The sequence below is a fragment of the Platalea leucorodia genome (genome assembly GCF_965183815.1).
Source record: "Platalea leucorodia genome assembly, chromosome: 14".
Lineage (NCBI taxonomy): Eukaryota > Metazoa > Chordata > Aves > Pelecaniformes > Threskiornithidae > Platalea > Platalea leucorodia.
In genome coordinates this window covers 1,733,095-1,759,237 of record NC_138836.1, presented here as the reverse complement: position 1 = coordinate 1,759,237, position 26,143 = coordinate 1,733,095, and the positions used below count along the sequence as shown (strand labels likewise).

General features: G+C 57.1%; 1 protein-coding gene across 1 annotated transcript; it reads left to right on the top strand.

Annotated features, from left to right (window-relative positions):
- Window positions 1-1,257: 1,257 nt before the first annotated feature.
- Window positions 1,258-24,352, top strand: ITGB4 (integrin subunit beta 4; the record flags this gene model as incomplete). Its single annotated transcript, XM_082326815.1, has 40 exons — window positions 1,258-1,360; window positions 1,673-1,755; window positions 2,266-2,367; window positions 2,805-3,009; window positions 3,561-3,657; window positions 4,099-4,270; window positions 4,956-5,219; window positions 5,628-5,717; window positions 5,876-5,998; window positions 6,149-6,316; window positions 6,610-6,686; window positions 6,859-7,070; window positions 7,369-7,472; window positions 7,634-7,732; window positions 8,356-8,482; window positions 8,623-8,742; window positions 9,251-9,357; window positions 9,687-9,720; window positions 10,176-10,364; window positions 10,885-10,988; window positions 11,394-11,452; window positions 12,073-12,096; window positions 12,261-12,409; window positions 12,490-12,669; window positions 13,249-13,397; window positions 13,756-13,960; window positions 14,916-15,076; window positions 15,425-15,605; window positions 15,818-15,955; window positions 16,515-16,697; window positions 16,900-17,031; window positions 18,053-18,253; window positions 19,167-19,343; window positions 19,832-20,005; window positions 20,954-21,103; window positions 21,786-21,974; window positions 22,252-22,407; window positions 22,865-23,029; window positions 23,451-23,567; window positions 24,150-24,352. 40 exons carry the CDS (start codon window positions 1,258-1,260, stop codon window positions 24,290-24,292), a joined length of 5,613 nt encoding a protein of 1,870 aa, XP_082182941.1. The 3' UTR covers window positions 24,293-24,352.
- Window positions 24,353-26,143: the final 1,791 nt, after the last annotated feature.

Genomic DNA, 26,143 nt, shown 5'->3' with positions numbered 1-26,143 from the left:
CAATGCCATGTTGGTTCAGTCCCTGGGCTGCAATGATTCCTGCGAGTGCTCAGCTTCATCTGTTCAATGTATTTCCACTGGCTTCAGTGACTGATGCAGGATCCAGCGCGATCCAACGCTGTTCAGACCAGAGCCGGTCTTCCCAGGGCTTTCCCTGGGCCCCAGGTCAGGCTGTCAGCAGCTAAGTCACCAAGTGACGGGTCTGCGATGTCCCCCGGCAACTCAGACATCTTCACTGCACACGACTCTTCCCATTTTCCTTCCCTGTTTTAAGTGGTTTTCACGTTCTCTTCATTTATTTTAGAGTCGGGGCTCACACAGCAAGAAGCTATAAGACAATTCATTTGCATCTTAGATTTCACACTTGCATCTTCCAGAAAGGAGATGCTTTACAGGTGTCTCTACACCAGATTTTTTGCCTCGACTGCTCTCACTTGCTGTGCTGGGGTGCTGGAGCCAGAGCCACCCTCCAGCACCGCAGCCGCAGAGCTCGGGTTCCAGCTTTGGCTCCTGTTTACCATGTGCAAATGCTGACTTCGGGATGGCACTGGGTTTTCTCAGTCACGTGCGGGTGCCGGGAGAAGGGGTCACTGTTTAGGATGTGGCCTCCGGATCCACGCAAGGGGTCCTGCTGCGCTGGACAGGGCGGGGGGAGCTGCCGGGCTCTTGGGATTCATTCAACAGTTCCAAAGCTCCAAGTCTGGCATCGCTATTTATTGCTGGTTCGACCATCCTGGAAACTCAGTGCAATAGGAAATAGCTGAAGGGAGGGGTCTGTTTTGCTTTTGGGGAAGAGATGTAGGCAGTTGCTTTGTTTTCTTCCTCTCTTTTTTCCTTAACCCACCAGGAAAAGCAAGGTCTTGACCCGGTCGGTGCTCCCACGTGTGGATAGCGCTGGGCTCTGGCCGGGAGCAGCCTGGGCTCCGGCTGCCTGCACCGACCCCGCTGTCCCGGGGCACCCGTCAAGCTGAGCACCCCGACTCCGGGGCGCGGGGGTGCTGTGGCGTGGCAGCTGCCCTGCCCTGGCATTGCCGGGGACTTTGAGCCTTTCTCACGTGCCTGAGCAGAGAAGGAGCCGCTCTTGGTTTTGCCTTTGTGCCCTGCCCTGCTGAGATCAGAGATTGCTTCCAGGCATCAGCTTCCCCTGGGCGGGCAGGGCTGTCCCACCCCGGCGGGGCCGGGAAGGCGCTGGCGGGAGCTGCCCCCACGGGCTCCGGGACCGTTTCCACCTCTCGGCTCCCCGCGACGTAGCGATCCATGTGTTTCAGGAGGAAGAGGATGGATGTGCTGCCACGGGCATGTGTCGGGCTGCTCCTCCTGTCCCTGCTCTGTGCCACCGGCCTCTGCCAAAGGAGCAAAAGTGAGTGCAGCCCTGGTGTGTCTGTCTGCGGCCTCTGCTGGGGCTGCGCGCCTCTCCTGGGCTCTGGAAACGCCGGTCCTCACGTTGATAAGTCCCTAGCAGATCTGTCCTGTGCCTTTCCTCCTATTTTCTATCTCCCCAGCAGCTGGGGCCCCTCTCTTGCTACCCCACTGCTCTTTTGGAGCCAGCTTCCACTAACCACCCAGGCAAAACCTCTACTGACTTGCCTGGGGAACGGGGTCAGCCTTTCTCATGCCCTCCCACGGCTCGCCTGGTTTTCTCCATTCCTTATGCCCTGATCTTCCCCTGTAGATAACCGCTGCGTGCTGTCCCGGGCGAAGAGCTGCACCGAGTGCATCCGCGTGGACAAGGAATGCTCCTTCTGCACGGACGAGGTGAGACCTTGCAGGGCAGCCCACGGCTCTGCTTCCCACCCTGCAGACGGGGGGATCCCACCATCCCTGGCGAAAAGCGGGAGAGGGACCCGACAGCAGGCTCAGCTTCTGGCTCCAGCTTCTCTCTGCGAAGAGCTGGTCTGGATGGGAAGCACCGAAACGTGGGTTTCCTTTGGTGCGGACAAACGAGGAGGAAAGGGTGTCTGGGGCAAACCAGCAGGAATACAGGAGTTTATCAGAAAATGCCAGTGTGCCAGATCTGAAACAGTGGGTGCAAGGGATGGAGGAAGAGTCTTATCCCAGACAACCCAGTAACTCACTGGTGGTCGCATTGCCCTGGTGCTGGGGGACACTGGCTCTTCTGTGCGAGGCTCGTCCCCATCTCTGCCCCTCTCCTGCTCCCAAAGGCTCGCTAATGGTCTCAGCAGAGGACCCTGACAAGAGCCCTCCCCCCTCGCATGGAGGATTCGCTGCTTTCTGTGGCTGTAATGTTGTTCTTGCTCCTCGCAGGGCTTCAAAGAGCCTCGTTGCGACTTGCGGGAGAACTTGCTGCGGTACGGCTGCAGGGAGGCCAGCATCGTGTACACCAGGGGCGAGATGCGGACCCAGCAGGTGGGTGCTGGGGAGGCAGCCCTTGCTCGGCTTCTCCTGAGGGGTCCCACCATTCCCAGCGTCCTTCATGTCCCTCATCCTCCTCTAGAGTCTTCAGCAGGAAAAATACAAAGTCCAGACCTCTGTTTATGTAGGGTCTACTAAAAACCAATGCTCTGCCTTCGCTAGCTGATGAACCTGTTGGCAACCAGCCCCGATCGCTTAGGGCTGGGGTGGCTTTTCAGGCCAAACAGATGTAAGCAAAATGCCAAGGTCTGGAGGAGGTGCCCAGCTGGACGCCGGGGAGGCTGCCCCGGTCCCCGGCTCTACGTGAGGGAAGGGAGTGTGATCATCCCTGCCTTCCCACTTCCCACGTACCTCCCTGCTCCTTGCCTCCCCCTCATTGCATCTGCGCAGGAGATGGAGTCCATCCCCTTCGCATCACTCTTTCTTCACAGAATTTCAGTATCAACACGTCCCTGAAGAGGACCCAGGTGTCCCCCCAGAGCATGTTCATGCGGCTGCGAGCTGGGGAGGAGATGAGCTTCGACATGGATGTCTTCCAGCCCTTGGAGAGCCCTGTGGATCTCTACATTCTCATGGACTTCTCCTACTCTATGTCTGATGATCTGGACAACCTCAAAAGCATGGGCCAAAACCTAGGTGAGACCAGAGCTGGGAGAAGAGGGGAGGCAGCTCCTGTGCTGGTGAAGGCAGGCAGCTCGCCGCTGCCCGCGGCTGCGAGTTCTCTGCCCGCACCAGAGAAAGGGATGCAACTGGCAAAGGGCCGAGAGGTGTCTGTTGTAATCAGAGTTTCTTATTATCGCTGCTTTGTGCAGCTTTGTGGGGGGATGTCTCTCCTGGCCCTGCAGGGACCATCCCTTGAGCTCTCTGCTTTCAGCCCACCTCGGGGCTGGTGCCCTGCAGAGTTGATCTGTGCAGTGGCTTTGGCATCCTGAACCTATAGGTGTGGTGTGTGCTCTTGCAGAAGCTCTAGCCTTGGAAAGGGGCTACCAAAGGTGGTATAGGCTTCTACCCCAAAAAAAGACAAGCCCCAAGCCCAAGCAGCTTAAAAGCTGATAGTTTGGGAGTCTCATCTAAGATCTGACCAGCAGAGAAGATGCCGAGGAAAGGACTTCTCTCTCTGGGGCAGCGACCTCACAGACATCTCTTTATTCACTTGCCTCCTCCTCCCTCCCTTCCTCTCCTCTCAGCGGGGTTCCTGCAAGCCCTGACCTCCAATTACACCATTGGATTCGGCAAGTTTGTGGACAAAGTCTCATCCCCTCAGACAGACATGAGACCTGAGAAGTGAGTGAGGCCAATGGGTCCCCGGGATGGGAGCGGAGAGGGGAGGGCGGGCACCTTCTGTTTCTCCGTGGCTTTCCTGACCTTTGGTGCCCGCGGTGCGAGAGCCTCCGTCCATTTCTCTCCCTTCGTTGTGAATGTCCCCCCTGGCCTCCCCACCCTGTGCTCAGGGCTTCTGTAGCCCCGTGCCAATGCCAGCAGTGTCCTCCTCCGCTTTCAGACCTTCCATGCTTTGCCACGACAGACTGCATGTCTTGTCTTCTCCTCCATCTCTGCCCTCATCGCCTCCCCCTCTCGGTGCCGATCGCTTGCCAACTCAACTTCGTGCCTTCCCTTGAGGGACTCCCCAGCCCCCGGGTGCTCTCCCCACACTTCCTCTGCTTGCACCCAGGCATCCCTTTGCTCCTGCCCCCGCTAAAACCCTGCTCTCCCCTTCTTTCCTAGGCTGCGCGAGCCCTGGAACAACGCCGACTCCCCCTTCTCCTTCAAGAACGTCATCCGCCTGACCAGCAACATCGACTACTTCAGCCAGGAGCTCAGGAAAGAGCGCATCTCCGGCAACCTGGATGCCCCCGAGGGCGGCTTCGATGCCATCCTGCAGACAGCTGTTTGCAAGGTGATGGTGGCCAGGGATGCAGGAGCCGTGTGGGCAGGGCTCTGCTTTTAATGAGTGGATCTTCTTGATGCTGGGTGATGAGCAGAAGAGCAGCATGCTGGGCAGCTGATGAGACAGCCAGGGAGCCCAGGTTGTACGTTCAGCTACAGTCGGTTCTTGCCCACCCAGCCGCACACTCCCAGTGCCGAGTTGTTTTGCATTCCCGGTTTTTCCTAGGTCTTAGACCGTCTGTGTGTGTATCTCTGGTGTTTGATCCCCAGCACAGGAGCCGCTTGCTGGGTGCCCTGCGTGTGCCCTTTGCTCTGTCCCGCTTTGTGCCTGTGCTGCTGAAACTCTGCTCCCTGGCAAACAGCCCACCTGGGCTTGGCCATTTGGCTGAGGGATGAGCACAGCTCCAAACACATCCAGAAAAGTGTGGGCTTGCCCCCTGTACCTGTATGTGCCTGGCACCGAGCTGCTGGGAGACACCCTGTGCGTTGGGGGTGCAGGTGGGGGAAGCGGAGACCTGCTGGCTTGGATTCCCAGGGCCACGTAGGCGGTTGCGTTTGCTGCCAAGTGGAGGTGGTGCCTTGCCCCTTGGGTTTTCCAGCTCCTGCCAGTGCTGGCCTGCCAACGGGTGCAAGTGCTGTGCAGTGGTTTGAGGGGCACAGAGATAAAGGTTTCTTCTCCCCCTCCCTGGCTGTAGGATAAGATCGGCTGGAGGAAGGACAGCACTCACCTGCTTGTGTTCTCCACCGAATCTGCCTTTCACTACGAAGCTGATGGTACCAACGTCCTGGCAGGGATCCTGGCGAGAAATGATGAGCAGTGTCACCTAGACACCAAAGGCACCTACGTGTATGACACCAAGCAGGACTATCCTTCGGTGCCCACCCTGGTGCGCCTGTTGGGCCAACACAACATCATCCCCATCTTTGCTGTCACCAACCACTCCTACAGCTACTATGAGGTGAGGAGACCACGGCGGTGGTGCCACGTGGGCTTACCTTTCCTCCAGGACCATTGCTCCTCTGCCTGCAGCTCAGCTGTGAGGAGAAAGTGTTCGCCCATCTCTTGTCCCCAAGTGCTGAACCACCACCTTGATACTTTGGGAGGGTGCCATAGTGTGTTGGGGGGCTGCTCGGGTTGTGGGAGGTCTCAGGGTGAGTATTGGGTGCAGGAATCTGGGCTTCTAGAGGCCTCCTCGTGTTGGTGTCCGTTTCTTGTAAAGCAGTGGGGACACAGAGCTGGAGAGTCATTTAGGTTGGAAGGCACCTTTGGAGGTCTCCGGTCCAAGCCCTGCTCAAAGCAGAGCCCACTTCAGTGCTAGAGGAGGTTTCTCAAGGCTTTGGCTCAGGGGGCTCCTGTCTCGTTGCAGAAGCTGCACAAGTATTTCCCCGTCTCTGAGATCGGGGTGCTCCAGGAGGACTCTTCCAACATCGTGGAGCTGCTCCGCGCAGCCTTTCAGGTAAAGCTCTGGGGCTTTGCTCTGCTCCCAGGGAAGGCAGAGGGTGGGCACCTCCTGCCCAGGAGAGCAGGCGGGATGCGGCCCCTCTGGGGCAGGCTGTAGGGTGGTCACAGGGCTACTGCTGAAAATCAATGCTGTGATGGTCTTCTGCCCCCCAGCGCATCCGCTCCAAGATGGACATCCGGGCTGACTTTGTCCCCAAAGCCATGAAGACAGAGTTCACCTCCTCGATGTACAAAAAGACAGAATCTGGCTCCTTCAACATCACCCGTGGGCAAGTGGTGAGTTCCCAGACAGCCCTGGAGGGGAGACGTGTGCGAGGGGCTGAGCCCTCCGCTGCGTCCCTCCTTCCTTCTTCACCCAGGGTCGGTCTGGCCGAGCTGCGGTCCAGCAGAGCTGGCTCAGCCCTGCGGCGTGTCCCTTCCTTCCAGGGCAAGTTCAACATGCGCGTGAAGGCGCTGGAGTACATCGGCGGGCAGCACGTCTGCAGCCTCCCTGAGAAAGACCGGCAGGGAGTTATCCACGTGAAACCCTCGTCCCTGAGCGACAACCTCGAAGTCACAGCCTCTGTCATCTGTGACGTGTGCCCTTGTGAACAAGTACGTGGGGGTGCGTGTTGCAGAGAGGTGACCTCCTCCTGGCCAGCCTGGGGTGGGAACGCGTTGACCGGTGCATATGGGTCCTGCTTGACCCTTCACCATTGCTCAGCGGAGGCTCAGCCTGGCCAAGGAGAGCTTCACCACTGCCTGTACCAAGCTGGGCATGTTGTCCTATGGCAGAGCTCAGTCTTGTGGGCAAAACTTTGCCCCCTAGATCTGCCTTTCTGATTCCTGAAATGGTCTTGGGGGCAGCTAAGCCCATGTGGCAACATCTCTTCTCTCTTTTCTTACAGCAACAAGAGTTTAACTCGCCCAAGTGCAGCTTCCATGGAGACTTCGTTTGCGGACAGTGCATCTGCCACCCGGGCTGGTAAGGACTTTGCCCAGCCCCGTGCCCCTCCCAGGGTTCCTGCTGGGTCTGGGGACCCACAGTAACACACGCTCATGCCCTGGGCATCCTGCCCGTGTGCCGTCCCCAGGCCAGGACCCTGCTGTCCTGCGCTCTGCTCCCGCCTCTCTCAGCACCATTTCCTCCCCACCAGGCGAGGGGACACGTGCGACTGCTCCCCAGCATCGTCCCCCAACAACGAAGCCTGCATCCGCCCTGGGGACGTGGAGCCGTGCTCGGGCCGGGGCGAGTGCCTGTGCGGGAAGTGCCAGTGCTACTCCGAGGACCTGACGCAGCGCTTCGATGGGGTGTTCTGCGAGTACGACGTCCTGCAGTGCCCGCGCACCTCCGGCTTCCTCTGCAATGGTGAGAGAAGCCCCGCCACCCCCAGCATCCCCCAGCTGTGGCATGCGCTGTGCCCCGCTCCGTGCCGGTGGCATAGGCAGGGTGTCCCTGGGCTGCTGGCACTGGTACGAGGGGTTGAGTGAGCGGCGATGGGCTGCGGGGACTCTGCGCTTGAAAAATGTGCAGGGAGGATGCTGTGGAGCCTGTTTGCAGCCCCTTTGCACCCCGAGGAAAGCGGGAGAGCCGGGGCAGCCTGCGAGCAGGGCCAAGGGAGCAGCGCAGTGCCGGTCCCTGGGTCATGCCTCCTCTTGCGTCGCAGATCGCGGTCGCTGCTCCAGGGGCGCGTGTGTGTGCGAGAGCGGCTGGGAGGGTCCGGGCTGCGAGTGTCCCACAAGCAACGACACCTGCATCGACAGCCGAGGGGTAGGTCCTGCCCTGCCTGCGCGAGGGACGGCCGGAGCAGGCAGGGCTGTAGCGAATTGCCCCCACGCCTGAGGCTCAGGGCCGCTGGGAGCTGGCGCCTTGCTGACTCCCAGTGCCGCTGCACGTCTGCTTGGATGCTAACTGTCATCTTTCCCTCCCAGGGCATTTGCAATAACCACGGGAGGTGCGAATGCGGCAGATGCATCTGTGACAAGGCTTCGCTGTACACCAGCTCCACCTGCGAAATCAGCTACTCCCTGGTGAGGCTTAGCCTGGGTTCCTCTGGGTTTATCACTTCTCCTTCCCACGTAGAGCCTCTGGGGAAAGAAAGGAAAGCAGGGATGAAGGCACATCTTGGTCAGGAGCAAAATCCTGAGCAGGGGTTAGTCTTGCCTGTCCCGCTTTCAGTGGCCAGGAAGGGTCTGGTATGGGAGCTGCTTTGCAGCCGTGGGCTTTCTTTCCCCTCCAGTTCAGCAGCAGCAGCTGCTGAATGTCCGTCTGTGTTTATCTGCGCACAGGTGAAGGGCAGAGGCTTGAGGCTTGGCTCCCGGCTTGTTCTGATTTGTCTCGAGACTGGAAAAAAACCATTTCACGGTCTCGTGCCTGTTTCCCCATTGACAAACATGGGCTAATCCCACAGTGGGAGTGGAGAAAGCTGGCTTGGTCATTGGGAAGGCCACCTAAAATCGCTGCCCAAATGCAGGCTGTTGGTATAAGAGATTTTGGAGCCCGCTTCGCTAGCTGCTTGCTCTCTGTTCGACCTTGCTCTGGCGCTGGGCTGAGGACCGTGCGTTGCCTCTCCAGCTCTGCCTTTCGGAGGCGATGGCCTCCCTCGCTCCCCGTGGGCTGTCTGCTGACCGTCCCACCTCGCCTCTCTGCCCAGGGCTTCCAGGCTGTGTGCGAGAGCATCCGGGACTGCGTTCGCTGCCAGGCCTGGGGAACAGGCAGCAGGAAAGGGAACTGCAGCACCTGCCACCTCCAGCTCCAGATGGTGGAAGAGCTGAAGAAAGGTACCAGGAGAAGCGGAGCTGGGTGCAGACACATGTGGCATGTGTCCCGTGGGCCCTGCCCCGTGTGTGTGCATGTGGGGCTGCTCCCCAAGCTTTTCCTGGTCCTGATGGCTTTGCAACCATGTCCCCTCTCTCTGCAGAGGACACCGGCGAGTACTGCTCATTCCAGGACGAGGAGGATGATTGCACGTACCACTACACCCTGGAGGGAGACCCCACTGTCGTCCCCAACACCACCGTCCGCGTGCAGAAGAAAAAAGGTGAGCAGGGACCCGGCAGGAGGGGATGTCCAGCCCAGGGTCTGGATCAGCAGTGACCTGCTCCACAGCACCCCTGATCCCCGCGTTGTCCCTTTGCTGTGCCCCTGGGCAGGGTCAGCTGCAGGCGGTACCCCCGCCCACCTTCCTGCGTGACAGGGTGGGTGACATTGCCTGTCACACGAATGGCAAGGAGTGGAGTGGAGCATCCTCAGAGACCAGCACCTTTAGAGATCAGTGCTGTTTCACTGCCGGCACGGGCAGAGATTGATGCGAGGTGCTGAACAGCCCCTCGGGGCGGCTGGATGTGAGCAGAGAGGTGCGATAGCTCTCCCTGAACAGCACTTTTCGTTGTGAGCACCAAGAGAGAAGCGCCCAAGCTTAACCAGGCTGCTCCATCCCTCAAAGAGCTGCGGTCCAGCCTTCCCCCTCTGCCCTGCCTCCCCGCTCCCTCCCTGCACGCCCCACGCAGGGGGCTGATGCCCGGGAGTGACGCTGCTCTCGCTTGCAGAGTGCCCGCCGGGGAGCTTCCTCTGGCTCATCCCGCTGCTCATCTTCCTCATCCTGCTCCTGGGGCTGCTGCTGCTGCTCTGCTGGAAGTTCTGCACCTGCTGCAAGGTGAGCACCTCGGCCAGATGCCCCAGCCTGGGGAGAGGACCAGATAAAGGCCAAAAACGTGACAAATTTCCAGAATCCACTCAGCCTCTAGCACGGCCAGATTCACCGGGGCTGGGTCCCAGTGGTATCCAGCACCACTGCTGTCACCGACATGAGTTGCTGTGGCATTTCCCCCACTGAAGGGATGCCTGGCTAAAATCAGCTTCCAGAGCCCCATCCATCCGTTGCCCACCCATCCTTGCTGATGTGAATCCTCCCAGCTGGAGACGTGGGGGCTTTTTTTGCCCTTGGCCGCAAAGTGATTGTGTCTTTGGCCATTTGTTTTCTAGGCTTGCCTGGCCCTGCTTCCCTGCTGCGCACGAGGTACCAGCCCTTTGACCTGGGGGGAAAGGGATCTGTGGGGTTCACTGCCGTCCCGGGTTGGGGGGGCATGCTGGGATAAGCGTCCCTCCTCCTCCTCCTCCTCCTCCTCTCTGGGCTGGGGAGGTGGATCAGGGGAAAAGCTCCTAGCAGAGAGCCTGAGCCAAGGAGCCCTTGGGCTGCGGCTCCACTGCTCCTCCCCGCCCGCCCCCGGTGTGCCCTGCTGGGAATTCCGCTGCTGGCTCTCCCCTGACCCGCGTCCCTTGTAATGCCTAGGTGGTGTGATGTGCTCTCCCCACTCACGGACACCCCTTGCCCACTCCACCCCTGACGTCCCAACACCCTTAGCGTGGTGGAAGCCCTCAAGATTCCCCAGAACAAAGTCTCCGGTGTTGGGAAGTTGATGGCTGGCGTTGTCCCAGTCTGCCCAGGCTCTGACCCTGCCCCTGGCTCTGCAGGTCGCACCGTTGGCTTCAAGGAGGACCACTACATGCTTCGCCACAGCCTTATGTCCTCTGACCACCTGGACACCCCCATGGTCCGCAGCGGGTCCCTCAAGGGTCGGGACACGGTCCGCTGGAAGATCAACAACAATGTTCACAAGCAGGGCTTCACCTCCCTCACTGCCGCCAACCCCAAAGATCTCAGTAAGTGCCACATCTGAGGAACAGGGCACAGAGGAGAGAACTGCGGGTGCCGTAAAGGACACGAACCCTTGGTGGTGGCCCCCAGCTCCAGCAGCCACGGCGTTACCTCCAAGCCCAATTGCAAGGGGGGTTGTTCCTTTATCTGCTTCTATCCTGGGGGAAGCTGAGCAGCACATTCCTGTGTCCAGCCCTGGAGACCTCCTGACAGCCTGGCCACGTGGTGGATGTACCCTGCACGTGTCTTAGTCTCATTAGCTCAGTGACCCGGCCTTGATTTTGCTGCCTCATCAGTCCAGAGCCACCACTGGACACTGTTTCCTTTGCCGGATCTGGCAGAGCACTTCCCAGTTAGCCCTCCAGTTCTCAGAGGGTTTTCTCTGCTGGTGCTATGGGGTTTGGGTGCTAGCGATACAGGGTCTGGACACTGAGCATCATGTGTGTCCCCATGCTTCCAGCTTTTGGCTGGGTTATTTCCCTGACCAAGAAGGAAGAAGTTTGACTTGGGAATTTCTCTTTCCAGTTCCCTACGGGCTGTCTCTGAGGCTGACCCGGCTCTTCACGCAGAACCTGGTGAAGCCGGACACCCGGGAGTGCGAGCAGCTGCGCAAGGAAGTGGAGGAGAACGTACGAGCCCGGGGCACGAGGGGGGCTTGGGGGGGGACTGGGGCAGTGCCCCTTCCCTGAGAGCCCAGACAGCTCTTGAAAGGAAGAAGCAATTTTTCCTCTTTCTGAAAGAAAGCACAAATTTTAAGATCACAATTGTGAGAATTATCAAAGCATCACGTTGATGGGATTTGAGGCTTGCTTCGGGGCACGTGGTCTGAAGCTCCTGTTTGGCCTCAGTTTGCAGCCTCTTGCCACCTCCTGGGGAGAAGCCATGGGGTGGTCTCTGCCTGGCGTGGCAGGGAGAGGTGGGGGGACCTGGGGTGGCCAGAGGGCTCTCGTGTTTGCTGGCAGCAGCGTCTGCTCGCTGAACACATCCCTGGTCAGCAAGGGATGTGTTGTGAAAGTCCCTCTTGCTCCTTGCAGCTGAACGACGTTTTCAAGCACATCCCCGGCTGCCACAAGCTCCAGCAGACCAAGTTCAGGTGAGTCACTGCGGGAGAGACCTCCTGCGGGGCAGGGTTCCCCCAGGGCCCTCAGTGGACCAGAGGGCTGGGGTGTGAAATCTGGGGTGCTGGGAGGGAGCGTGGTCTGTGAGACATCCCCGGCACAAGCCCAAGCCCGGTGCTTCACCCACCCAGGGCTGCAGAGCAGAGCCCACCCAGCCGTGCAGGTGATCTCAGCTGCACCTGGCTTTGGACCTGAGACTCCTACAGACAGGGACAAGTCCTGGTCGCATGGTGCTCAACGGGAAAATTCCCATTGACTTTGAAAGTTTCAGCCCTGTGCAGAGTTACGAGTGCCTGGTGCAGGACGGAGGAGTCTGGGGACACCGGCGCTGAGCAGGGAGTGTTGTCCCTTCCCCACGGCTCTGACCAGATGTGAACGTCCCCCACGGGCACGTTCCTCATTGCATTGGGAAACCCAGGGCTGGAGGGAGCAGCCAGGCAGGAGGGAACATGTGATGGGGCCACGGGCTCTGCAGGATGGGTTGGCACCCGCCGGGCAGCTGCCGCAGCTCAGACCTGCGCCGGGCTGTGATTCATGCAGAACTTTGTCTCCCCAAATGCGTTACTCACTCTGATTCGTTTTTTTCCACCCCCAGGTTACAGCCCAATTCTGGGAAAAGGTAAGAGGAACTTGCAGCCCTCTCTTGTGCTGCTTCTCCCTCTTCGTGCACACACGTGTGGGGTGGCTGAATGCCCCCGCGCTCGCTAGCCCCTCCAGCTGCTATGTGAGATGAGCAACCCTGGCCTCGGCTCATACCCGCCTTTCTCTTCCCGCCGGCCACAGGCAGGACCACACCATCGTGGACACAGTGCTCACCGCCCCTCGCTCAGCCAAGCCAGACATCATCAAAGTGACGGAAAAGCACGTTTCCCACGAGGCTTTCAACGACCTGAAGGTTTCACCGGGTTATTACACTGTCACCTCAGACCAAGGTAGGGAGCAGAGCCCAGCGCTGCCTCCTGGCTGGGCAGGGGGGACATTTCCCACCTCTCACCATTGCCCCTTCCCCTAGATGCTCACGGGATGGTGGAGTTCCAAGAGGCCGTGGAGCTGGTTGATGTCCGTGTCCCACTCTTCATCAGGGAGGATGATGATGATGAGAAGCAGCTGCAGGTGGAGGCCATCGATGTCCCCAGTGGCATTGCAGAGATTGGACGCAGGCTTGTCAACATCACCATCATCAAAGAACAAGGTGAAGGGCTGCAACTGTGGCACGAGATGAAGGGTGTTTGTGGGTCCTATGTCCAGACGGACTCGTGTGGTTTCTAAGGAGGGTGCAGGCTCCCTACCTGAGCTCCCCCAGATCACAAGCTACAGACTTGCCTGGTGACTCTTATGCTAAGTCACCTGGCTCTAAACTAGAGCATCTTTTAAAGCATCCAGAGAGGATTGTCATCCCTGGTGACAGAGACCCAGACATTTGACCACCACAGGTTTAGATACTACCGATTCCGTGGCAGATCCAGGGTTGACTGTATGCTTCTGCTGCTCTAGTTCATACGTTGCTGGAGTAAAGTAAACCCTCTTTGCTGTTGTGCTGTGCTTGGGGCAGGTGAACGTCCCCAGCACTTTGCCTTTGCTTCCCATCTGCTTGTTTTGAGCAGGGAGCAAAAGTCAGGAGTGGTAAAGTCTCCAGCCCATGCAGTAATATTTCATACACAGTTCACACCCATGGGCGACAGAAACTCCGTTCAGGGAGGACACCTGTGTGTTTGTAATGTGACTCTTCATGTATTTGCTCTACACATTCCTTCTCTCCTGCCCCTTCCAGCCAGCAGCCTCATCACCTTCTTGCAGCCAGCCTATTCCCACAGCCGCTTTGATAAGGTGGCCAAGATCCCTGTCCTCCGGGAGATCATAGACAACGGGAAATCCCAAGTCACGTACAGGACACGAGATCTCACTGCCAAGAATGGCAGGGTAAGGATGATGCTTCTGGCCTCAGCAGGCAGGAACGAGCGGGCACAGAGGGCTGGGAAGGATCCGGCCCCGGGGCTGCAGAAGAGCAGCTGGTCAGGCTCAAAGGGGATGTGGCTGGGAGAGGGGAGACCCAAGCCTTGAGGTCAGCACAAGGGCAGACATTCCCCTCCATCCCTTGCTCCCTGTGCCTCAGGGACCAGAGAGGCTGCCTCTACCTGGGACAGAAGGTACCGGCTGCCCCCTGAGCTGTGGGCACTGGGAGGCAAGTGGGGGTTCACTGGGAGACGAGGGGAAGCTCTCTGGGACCCTTCTCGTGGATGCTGTGGGCTATAATCACACACCTCTTCTTCTCCTCCAGGACTACGTCTTCACAGAGGGTGACCTGGTCTTCCAGCCCGGGGAGACCCGAAAGGAGGTGCAGGTCCCCTTGCTGGAGCTGACCGAAATAGATACCCTCCTACACAACTGCCAGCTCAAGCAGTTCGCCATCGACCTCCTCCATCCCAAGTACGGCGCCAAGATCGGCCGATACTCCCAGGCCACGGTGACCATCGATGACCCAGGTAGGGGCTGGCAGCCAGGCGGTGGGGAATGGCAGCAGGGGGTGTGGGACCCCCACACCGGCCCAGCCCACCCGAGGTGGAGTGAGGAGCTCCAGCCCTGCTCCTCACCCAAGCAGCGGCCATGAGGAGGCTCCTCCAGCTCCGACGGGTAGATTTGGGCCTCCCTCTAGAGGCCTCAGTGGGTACACACAACGGGTGGGAAGAACGTGGATAATCTGCGCTGCAAAAGGAAATAGAGTGGGTTCTTCATTCCTTTTCCTTGAGGATTTGAATAAAAAGCTATAAAAATAGGGGAGAGGTGGGACTTGCCATGAGATGTGCCTGGTGGTTCCTGTGGCTGGACAAGCAGAGCTGTAAGGGTTGTTGTCATCAAGTGGGTCGATAACATAAAGGTATCTACCACAGTACTGGTCATGAGTACTGGGGGTACAGGGAAGTCCCTTGTCACTGGGCCAACCAGAACCACTTCAGGGGCAGGCACTGAGGCTAGAGAGGCTCCAGAGAGCTCTTGGCTGGACTTGGTGGGTTTCCAGGAGAAGCAACTGGGCAACTTGAGAAGGCTCTGCCCATCTCCACCTTCTCTCGTGGCGGCACAGGGCAGCCAATCGAGAGGTTGAAGCATTATTAAATACATTCAGACAGAGCTAAAGATTTTCAGAGGCAAGAAGGTGGTCTCCTCATTTCTTCCTACCTGGGCAGCCTGTGAGAAGCAGCAGGAGGTGCAGGACTTGGAGGGTCTGAGCCTGACTCTCGTGCCAGCTTGCTGTGTGGCTTTGGGGGATGTCATCACCAAGTGCCTCAGTTTCCCTTCCCTACAATGGGGATCGGCCCCTCAGAAATGCTTTGAGAGGCTCACTCGGGATGGCCGGGCAGTGCCGGAGAGAGACACACTTCCTTCTTTTCCTTCCCCCTGGGGGAATAGCACTGATGTGCCCTTTCTTCCCTGCGTCTGCAGAGGTGGTGGATGGTGTCCCCTCGATGACTGGCCTGGGCCAGGTCTCCCAGTCCCCCAAAGGCCGCCTGAGTGCACCGCTTAATCCCAATGCCCAGGCTCACAGCTCCAGGGAAATCCGCTTCAGCTGGTTTCCTCCACCGGGAAAACCTCTGGGATACAAGGTAAGGGGCGAGTGGATCCCAGGAGAGGGTGTGGGTCCCATCCTGGGGGTGTTTCACACACCCAGTCATTTGTGCCAAAGGGATGGTGAGAAGAAGCCCAAAGGAGGGAGCAAGCTCACCCTTTCTGGCCCCCTATATCCTTGAGGGACCATTGCTGGGTGGATGTGGGATTTGCAGGACAGATTCCTGGTGGGTTCATCTCCTTTCCATCGCTTACCATAAAATGCCCAGACTGTCCTGGCCTTCCATTTCAGAGGAATGGCACAGCACCCCAGCTTTCCCAGAGCAGGTCTAGTAAGAGATGGGGTGAGGATCTGAAGGAATCATGGCTTGCTCTTGCTTTGCCAGGTGAAATACTGGATCCAAGGGGACTCCGAGTCAGAAGCCCATCTCATTGATGTCAAAGCACCATCAGCAGAGCTGAGTAACCTCTACCCCTTCTGCGACTATGAGATGCGAGTCTGTGCCTACAACGCCATGGGTGAAGGGGCTTACTCCGACATCATCCACTGCCGCACGCTTGAGGATGGTGAGCGACTCTGCACTTTGCTTCCCACCACATGGGAGCGAGTTGGTGCCTGTGCATCCAGCATGGGGTCAGGGCTCCAGCTGTGATGGTCTTGGGGATGAGCACTGAGCGGCTCCCACTGCGACCCAGCTGTGATCCGGGGAGCTCTGGGCATCTGTGTGCTCTGGCTCCTGACTTGCAGTAACCTGGACCCTTTGCTCTTGCCTTTCCAGCCCCCAGCGAGCCCGGCCGCTTGGCTTTCAACGTCGTGTCTTCCACTGTGACACAGCTGAGCTGGGCTGAGCCTGCAGAAACCAACGGGGAGATCACAGCTTACGAAGTCAGTTATGGACTCGTTAACGAGGACAACGGTAAGAGCTCATTTTCTGACCAGGGCAGTTGGGGCAGCTCAGCCAGGCTGAGGGGCTGGAGTACGCTTTCTGCAGGCTGGGCTGGTCCCAACCAGCAGCAGAACCAGAACAGCGCCAAGCACATTTCTTGTGAAAACTGGGATCTGGACGGGTCACTTCTTGATGGAGGGAGTACAGAACTCACCATTCAGGATTTAATCCTGCAAAGCTGAGCACTCTCAGTTCCCATTCACTTCCATAGTGTTTTGTGTCGGTTTTCATCTTAAAAACTTAGTTCATAGGTCTAGACTTAGGGCTAGGGTGCCAATAAGATGCTATTTGGTGACACACCAGCAACAGGAGACCTCTGCTGTAGGTTGACTTCAGTGTTCAGTTCGGGAATTTCCCCGAGACGATGTCACACCTGTTGTGAGCAGCCCAAATAGCTTCTGCACCTTGTCCCAGAGCCAGGCTCTGTCCTGACGTCAAACCTCAGCGAGCCTGTTGGCCAAGGGTGGGGTGCTGTGGGGTCCTCTGTATCTCGTGACTTCATGGGTGATGTGTACACCCATATTTGCAGTACCCATTGGCCCAATGAAGAAGGTGCTGGTTGAAGACCCAAAGAAGCGCATGGTGCTGATAGAAAACCTGCGGGAGTCCCAGCCCTATCGCTACATGGTGAAGGCCAGAAATGGTGCCGGCTGGGGTCCTGAGAGAGAAGCCACCATCAACCTCGCTACGCAGCCCAAGCGCCCAATGTCCAGTGAGTTACTGCCCTGCCTGGGTGGGGAGCGGGGGAGGCAGGAGCAGTGCTGGGGAGCGCTCCCCATCACCCCAGCTGCTTCACTGCATCCTACCCACTCCAGGTAGTGGAGTGGAAGTGGTAGTGGAAGGCCAACCTGAGCGTGGGAGCCCTGTGTGGTTTTGAGCTGCCTGTCTAATGGCACTTTCCACCTCTCCTCCAGTCCCCATCATCCCTGACATCCCCATCCTTGATGCTGAGGGAGGTGAAGACTACGACAGCTACCTGATGTACAGCACAGATGTGCTTCGCTCCACAGCTGGCAGCAAGCATCCCAGTGTCTCTGATGATTCAGGTACGTTGCTCTGAGTTTTGTGAAGGTCACTTTTAACATTCATTTTCCTTAACAACAGCTTTCAGCAATGAGCTTCACTGCTCCTTTCCTCCTCATGGAGATGAGGAGATCCAAGTCACAGAGATGGTGGAGATCAGCCTTTCCAAAGCACAGTAGCTGCATCCATGGGAACACTTGACTAGTCACGGTGTAAATAAGACCAGTGCCTCCTTGTCTTAGCCATGAGGCAACGAGAAATCTCAGCGTGGGGTGAAAAAGGAGCTTTTCATGGCCCTCCCTGCTCATCTTCCCTTCCTGTTGCCATTTGGCTGGACCACGACAGTTACTGTCAGCAAACAAGCACTGGCAAGGCACAGACCCCTGAGTCCCTTGGATGCTCAGAGTCTTGGCCAAGCCAACAGGAGGGAACTCACCAAGTGCCGGGGAGGCACTGGCCTCTCTTCCTCCATCGCTTCACTCTCTGAATGAGGCCGGCTCCCTTGTCTTGTACTGGGCCAACGAGGGGAAGATGGGCCATAAGTGAAATGATGAGGCTTGTCAGTAGGATCTGGAAGGTCTTTCTCAGGGGGTTTCTCCAGGGCCTGGGATCCAGGAGCAAGCCCCTGGTCCTTGCAGGGAGCAGAGGTAATAGGAACGCCAAGAGTTCAACCATCCTGTGTGCACATCAAAGAGTGAGGAAACCTCTCCTGAGCAGAGGACAATTGTCGCAGACTCTTCGTGACAGGGACAGGCGCGTGGTGGGACTTCGACTCTTGCCTTTTGTTGTGATGGATGCAGGGCTGGAAGACAGCCCTAGGGTTGAGGAACCCCATGCATGTCACGTTCCCTCCATCTACCAGTCGCACAATGGTTGCACCGCCTGAACTCATCAGCCAACACTTGGCGAGATGGGCTGTGAACGGGTGTCATTCCCACTGGCGCCTGCCCCTTCCCCTCCCCAGCAAGCAGCACGAAGGTGGTGGATAGCCCACTCTGTCCCCTGCAGATCATGCCAACACCAGTGCTTGCGTTGTCCCAAAAGGCTCCAAGTGGAAATATGTGCAGTTGCTGGGAGAAGACTTGGATCTTCGCCGCATCACCTGGAGGCTCCCACCTGAAACCATTCCCCGCCTCTCTGGCAGCAGCTGCCTCTCCTCAGACACCGAGGGTCTCCTCCGCGAGGAGGACAGCGACGTGGCTACTGGCAGCCTGACGAGGAGCGGGACCCCCCGGCCCCAAGCAGGTGAAGGACGGCTTCGTTACGGCACTGAGTGTCCTGTCTCGTCCTGCTCTGAGCCGAGGGGCTGGCAGCTGGGGTCTGCCCCAGTACCTGTCCCCTTCCTCCCCTCGTGTGCCCATCCTCGTGTTGGCGTGATGCACTGTTCACGTGCTGTAGTCTGCTTCAAAACCTTGTCCTGGTGTGTCTGCTCACGAGAGTGTCAAGGTAACCCCCATCTCGGCATGGACTTGGGAGCCTGCTAGCAAGTTGCTTCTACAAAAGGCTGGACCTTCAAGGCAGGAGCAAACTCAGATGATACCTGCTAAGTGCCACCTCCAAGGGCAGCTCCTCACCTTAATTAAGTGCCCTGAGCTTCTGGGCAGATCTGCTGGACTGTTAAACAGAAATCACTCTCTCATGGGTAGCTGATCTCTCCCGGCCTGCTGGGAAGGGATGGGGGTTTGTCAAGGACCAGGACAATGGAGCAAAGTTTGCTTTTCAGATCCAGTTGAGACGAGATCCAGAGTGAGATTTGGAGAAACTGCCTCCATAAAGGGCTGTTTTTCTTCCACCTTCTTTTTTAATCTGAAATTATAAACCTGTGCTTGCGTCAAAGGAGAGATGTAAGAGAACATGGCGAGAACCACAAGGCAGTGCCCCAGCGAGGCCGAGGTCTGGAGTTACCTTGGGCACCATGGGTGTCCCTGGTGCTGGGTGTAGAGCAAAGTCTCCATTTACCTGTTTGTTTCCCCATCATCGCGTCGGGTGGTTGTGGCTTGTTCTAGATGTAGCACTCCAGAATGACCTTCCAGAGTGGCTGAAGCCGGGATGCAGCCAAGGCAGCGTGCACCATGATGCCTCCTGCTTCCTCCCCATGGAAGCTGGAACAGCAGCCCTGTCCACAGCCACGTTCCTCATGGTGTGCCCTCTTTCACAGAGCACTTGCTGAATGGCCAGGTGGACTTCTCCTCCTTCCCTGGCAGTGGCAGCGGCACACTGACGAGGACAACAAACACCAGCTACCACCAGCTGAGCTCACACATGCAGCAGGAGCACAGGGTGATGGGGAGCTCCTCACTGACGAGAGACTACTCCACAATGCTGATGGGGCACGGTGAGTACTGTGGTGATGGGACCTGTCCTTCCCTTCCACCCCCATGACTGTTTTTGGACCCATGTAAGTCCTGTTGGGGTGGGGACTGTGTTCACAGCTAAGGGGGCCTAGGAACCAGAGATCTGGAAGGTCGTGTCCTCACCACTGATGTGTAGGTGCTTTGCTAAGGCCACCCTGCTCCCAGAGCATTTTGGAAAGGGCTCCCATCCCTCATGTGCAGAGTCCTTGGGAAAGGGAGCTACATCCTTATTCTCACACCGCGAAGCACTCCGGGAAGAGCGCGTGCCTCTTCTTCTTACTCTGTCTAGCAGCATGGTTGCCTTCCAGCTCTACACGTGTACATCAGCTGGCGCTGACAGAAGGTTGCTAAAAGGCTCTTCAAATCTGAGCCTTAAAAAGTCATCTTTGCAGGAGCCAGCACCCGGGCTGAACCCGCTCTGAAGCCTCCAACGGTGTTTTTCTCTCTTTCTCTTGCACCGCTTCTGTAGATTACCCGGGGAGACTCCTCCCTTCCATCCGTGAAGATGCTGGGAGGACAATCCCACGGCCCCGGGATGTGGGTTTCAGGAGCAGGGCAAAGGTGAAGGGTTACTACCCCAGCACTGGCTTTCGGGACTCTATAATCATGACTGATGGGTCCGCAGGGATTTGCAAGTACATAGGTACAGCTTTGTCCAGTGTCTCCTCCCAGCCACGCATCCCATAACAGCCAAGCCACCGGCCATCCATGAGCTGTTGCCATCCACTGCTCGCCCCAAACCCTCTCTCCATCGCTTGCTGTGTGCTGCACTGATCTTCCTCCTGACCCGGCCTGTGCCTCCATCACACCACCTTTCTATTTGCAGGTGACTTCAGCTGTGTTTCAACCCACCTGGGCTGATTAACACTCACGACCACTGCCACCATGCTCTAACGAGCTGATCAGCTCATTGTCCACATCCTCTTCATTCCTAACAAGCTTCTTGTTCTCAGTCTTACCCCACAGGCCTTTGGAGGACTCTTGGGGAGAACGTGTGCTCCATATGAGATGTCCCTCTGCAAGCTCCCTGGCCAAAGCCTATGTCAAAGAGGGGCTTCGTTCCCCGAGTGTCACCTGCCTGGGAGGCTGCTGTGCTCGCCATGAGCCTTGCATCCCAATGGGCTGAGTTGGTGGGGAGCCAGGAGCACATGGTCCTGGTCCCATCTAGTTGAACAGTTCCTGCAGGTGTTGGGCTGCTTTAGCTGTAGACTAGGGTTAGTCTTAACAGAGCCTCATCTAAAGATGTCCATGAAGCATTTGGCAGACTAGACAGGGTGCTTTGGGGTGAGCGAGATGGGCCACACACAGCACCCAGGGCCCTGCTCTGGTCTCTCTACAGCAGGGGCCTGAAGCTTACCTGGCCTTGTCCCGCCCAAGGTTGGCATTCCAAGGCCATGGGATGTTGCTGTAGGTGTGCAGAGCCAGCCAGTCCCCTCTCGTGACAGGCCGGCTTGCAGAGATGACATCTCGCCACGTTCTCCCTGGACCATCAGGACCATCCCATGCTTGTGTGTGCCACTCCCTCCTCTCCCCCAGTCCTCTTAGCCCCCAGCCCCCAAATCTCCACTCTGACGTTCCCTTTTTGCCTCAGACTCCAGGCTGCCGCTGGGCGTCCCCGACACCCCCACACGCCTGGTGTTCTCTGCCCTGGGACCCACCTCCCTGAAGGTGAGCTGGCAGGAGCCGCACTGCGAGAAGGAGGTGCAGGGCTACAGCGTGCAGTACCAGCTCCTCAACGGAGGTCAGTGAACAGGCGGCCGGTGCCCACCAGGCAGTTGGTGGTGAGAGATTCTCGTGGTGGAGAGTCTGGTCTGGGTCTTCTCCTGGGCAACTGGCTCTGGATGACCCTGCTGGAGCAGGGGGCGTTGGACCAGACGACCTCCAGAGGTCCCTTCCAACCTCAACCATTGTGTGATTCAGGGTCTGGTTCCAACTCTGCTCTTTGTGTAGCCTTGAGGAAACATCTCAGCTACCCCACAGCTCCTGTTCCCCATTTCTGCTGGAGGGACAGTTCCTGGGGTTGCTTGTGGAGTCACCTCTCCTCCAAAAAAACCTTGGGCTAGTCCTCCAATAGCCCCAACATCTTAGTTGAAGGTTTTTTCATCACATTGGACTTGGAGGAAGGATTGTGATGAAAATCTCTTATTTTTACATGAAACTTGGGGCAGTGTTAGTGAAAATGTAATTCTCTTTGGCTGAAAATCCTTGAGTTTTCAAGAAGCTGTTGTTTATCCCAAACTTTTTTTGGAACATCTCGTCCTGTACTGGCGGCTGTTGGTGGCAAGGCGTGATGGAGGTGGCTGGGAGGGACCCTGGGTGACTTTTCCAGGCAGTTCGTTTGAGATAGAGTTTAGGCGAAAGCCGTGGCTCTGTCTGTGTGCCTGCAACATGGTGCTGACATCCCCCTTCCCTGTGCGTCCCAGGAGAGGTGCACCGACTCACCATCCCCAGATCCAGCCAGAACTCGGTGGTGGTAGAGGACCTACTGCCCAACCACTCCTACATCTTCAAAGTGAAGGCGCAGAGTGAGGAAGGCTGGGGCCCCGAGAGGGAAGGAGTCATCACCATAGAGTCCCAGGTGGACCCGCAGAGCCCGCTCAGCCCTGTACCAGGTGAGGTGGATGGGGGACAAGGAGAAGGGTGGCCCTGATGTCTCTGCAGCTGTCTACAGTGCTGGCCTTGCTGTTTTCCCTCCCCTTACCACATCCTGAGCTCTCCTTTCCTTCCTTTCATTTAGAAATAGGACCTTCTTCCCCATGCACTCACCTTCCACTAGCTGTCTAGATAGCTGAGACCTTCCAGCTCGTTTCACAAATGCTGTGTGCAGACCCCTCCTGGGCTGCTCCTTGCCACCTTCTGTGGTACTGACCTCTCGCTCGTACCCTGCAGGTTCACCCTTCACGCTGAGCACACCCAGTGCTCCTGGACCACTGGTTTTCACCGCCCTCAGCCCTGACTCCCTGCAGCTCAGCTGGGAGAGACCCCGCAAGCCCAATGGGTCCATCTTGGGCTACATGGTCACCTGTGAGATGCTGCATGGAGGAGGTACAGTATCAGGCTGTGGAAGCCCAGTTCCCTGTGTAGAGCACAAGATACCTCCAGCAAAGGCGGCAGCTTGCTGCATTTTTGCTGGGACCAGCAACAAAGTTGTCTGCTTCCATCAGTGCAGACAAAGTGGGGACATGAGGCTGATTCCAGACCTGGGAGCTGCTGGACCCTGATGCTTTGTGTCATTGTATGGTCTGGTGTAACAAATGTGGTGGGAAGAGGAAGGACCTGTAGCTTATTACAGCCCAAACCCAGTGGAGGTTGGTTGTTGAGGGTCACCACTGTACTGAAATCGGGTTGTCTTAACCCTTGGTAGAACTGGGTGTGATCATACAGTCTGCAGGTGGCATGAAGCTTAGGGAAAGCCAAGACAGCAGCCAGAGTTGGGGGGAGTGTGTTTGGAGGGACCATCACTCCTGTCTGTCTTCACCGCTGGTATGTCTGTGTGGATTAGGGGAGCCCAGGAATATCTACGTCGAAGGAGACAATCCAGAAACTACCCTGACTGTGCCCCACCTGAGTGAGAATGTCCCATACAAGTTCAAAGTGCAAGCCAAGACCACCCAAGGCTTCGGGCCAGAGAGAGAAGGCATCATCACCATCGAATCTCAGGATGGAGGTACAGTACCACGTCTTTGTGGAGGTGCAAAGATAAAAAACCTCTCAGAGCAGAGAACACAACTCCTGGAGTCCCCTTCCAGCTCTGGTGGTGACTCCATTTTCCGTGAAAGACACGGAGACATTGTCTTCCATGAAGACATTGCTGTGCCTTGTGAGCACTGTCCCAGTCCTCATGCACTGAATGAGGGAGGATCGTGAGAACCTGCCAGTGTTTAATTTACTATGAAACTTCTGTCTTACAGCTTCTTACGCTGCACAGGTGTAAGACCTTCCCAGTCCTCCCAGTTCCTCCTAAACCTGGCTCTGATGTCAGCAAGAGAAGCCTCCTGAGCTGACTGTTGGTGCTCACTGTGCAGGGTTGAGGAGGTGGAGGCTCCTTGTCGTTTCCTGGCTGACTCGTCCCTTTTCCTTCTCCCCAGGCACTTTCTCCCAGTTTGGAGGACAGCAGTACATGAGAGAAGAAGCGTACAACTTCCCCACCAAATACACCACCAAAACCACCATCAGCCATTCCTCTCTGGATCCCCACTTCACAGGTAGGGGCTTGCTGTCTGCTTTGAAACCCTCGGAAAGCAAAGGGTAACTCTGCTTGTCCAAAGGTCTGAGGGTGCTTTCACCTCAAGCGTCAAAGGCAGGGAGGGTCCATCAGGCGGGACTGACGAAGAGGACCAGACCCTTTCCGACACCGTGTCCCTGCTCTGCCCCAGAGGCAGTTGCGGTTGTTTCCCCATGTGCTGCCCAGTCACAGAGGGAACGCTGAGTTTTCGAAGTCCCCCAGGACTATCCCTAGGGACCAAATCATAGCTCTTCCTGCAAGGTTAGATCTCGTCAGAGCAGGAAAAATCAACCATCTTTAATTACATCAGTGTAGTTGTCCCATGTTGTCCCACCTGAGTTCATGGACTCGTGGGTTCATGCTGCAACATGGAGAGTTTGGGAGATTCATCTTATTGACTGACATAGCAAAGTACTGAAGCACTTGATCTGGGGAGGTTTTCCATCAGTGAAAGTGGTATTTAAGGAGAAACCTCTGCCAGGAATCATCAGGTAGAGCAGATCCTATTCCCCGTGACCCTGTACTTAGCGCGGTGTCCTGACCACTGAGCTTCTCGTTGCAGATGGCATGCTCATGATGACCCAGCGAGTGGAGAGCGCCAGCAGCACCCTCACCAAACAGGTCACCAAGGAGTTTGTGAGCCAGACCGTGATGTCCAGTGGGACCTTCACCAAACAGACTGAGAGGCAGTTCTACGAGGCCTGAGCCAGGGCAGGCTGCCCGCCAGCGGGACATTTGTGTTCAGATGGCAGGACTTTGTGGAACGATCCAAGGGTGCTTCATCCAGACGCTGCCGCGGTGCCTGGGCAGCTCCTCCTGTGGGAAAAGACCCTCCATGGCACTTCGAGCGCTGGACATCTCCTTTGGAGCCCAGCGCACTCAAAGCTCTGGCACAGTTGGGTCACTGGGTGTGTGCTCATCCTTCAGAGCTTCTTCCCCCCGTCCTGCTCTGCAGACTCAGTTCTGCAGGGTCCACAGGGACGTCTTCCATGAACATTCTTCAATGCCCATCCATCCAAATGCATCTGCCGAAATCCGGGTGTCTCGATGGCTCCAGCCTCCCCAGATAAATGGAACAGAACGATTTCTTCTCAGGTCCTCAGTTTTGAGAGGATCCCAGCTGGCAACATCCTGATCTGTAGAGGGTCACCGTTTCCATCGTTGCTCCAGGCTCTCTGGCAACTTGCCTGTCCACTGGAGGCGGTTATTTTGTTCTGTTTCATTTTTTTTTTTTATGAGAGCTACAAGGCAGGGGCTTGGGGTAACCTATGCTTTCTTACTGCACCTATTTGTGTCTATCCTTCGCTGCTAACATTTGGTACCACAACAGCAAAGTATAGCCTTTCATTTGTATAGCATTACTCATGATGGCCTCTGATGCATATTTTTTTTTTGCATACAATATTGTACAGTTTTCATAGTACATATATAAATATATAAAAACGTATTTTATTATTTTATTAAAAAAATGGAGGTGGATGAGACCTATACTGAATGTGGAGGCTACACTGGGACTGTGGCTGCTGAGAAACCTGCATAAGTGGAAGAAATTAGTTAAGGGCTTGACCCAAAGGCCACTAAACCCTGTGGAAAGCCTGGCGATCAGCTGGTGGGCTCTGCCCTGGGCCTGATATCCTCCAGCACCGGAGACTCCAGCAGAAGGCTGCCAGCGGCCAGACCCGCTCGCTGCACAGCAGCCACCAGCCCCGTGCTCTCCAGCCGCAGCACAGGCGCGCAGAGGAGCTGCCTGGAGCTGGGAACGGTGCCTGGGATTCCTTACGTGGCTGATGCGGAGAGCGTGAGATGTTGGGGCAGAAGATGTTGGGTGTCTTTTAAAAGCCCTTTTGCCCAACAGCAACGTCCATAAAAGGACCTGTGAGCCCTCACGAAACACAAGGGAGAGCAACCCTGGGAAGAGCAGGTGCTGTCATCGTCCTGAGCAAGTCTCTGAGCCTCCTCCAGCCCTCGGCTTTAGCTGTCCTCGCACGTGGGCCTCCTTTCCTGGCTCTGGGCACGATGCCTGGCGCCTCGCTGCCCTCTGCCAACGAGAACACTTGGGCTCCACGTCTTGCTGAACGGCCTGTTTCCCTGGCGCGCTTCAGCTGCGCGGGAGCAGGCGAGGAGCCGGCCGAAAGCAAGGATCCTGCCCGCAGCAGCAGCTGCCACCGTTCTGGATTAGAGCTTCCAACCACAACAGCGGCCGCCTGCTTTCCCCGGCAGCATCGCCTGCCTGATGTGATCTGACGCTGCACCTTGGCTTTTTTGCTCTTTTTTCCTTTTTTTTTTTCTTGTTTTTTTGGACTCGGAAGGAGACTTTCCAGCACTGACACCACCGAGAGCTCCCGCTCCTCTCCGGGCTGTTCGTTTGAGTGGGACGGGTTCTACGTGTTTGAGCCAAAGATGCATGTGGATGAGTAAGGTCCACAGGAGTCTCCAGGACTACAGCTGGAGCTAGGTCAGTTTTGAACTTGGGTCGAGATACTTCATCAGCCCTGTGGTCTTACCGTGCCTTCAAGAAGCACTTATTTTTCCTGAGCAAGTACCAGTGGCGTTAGC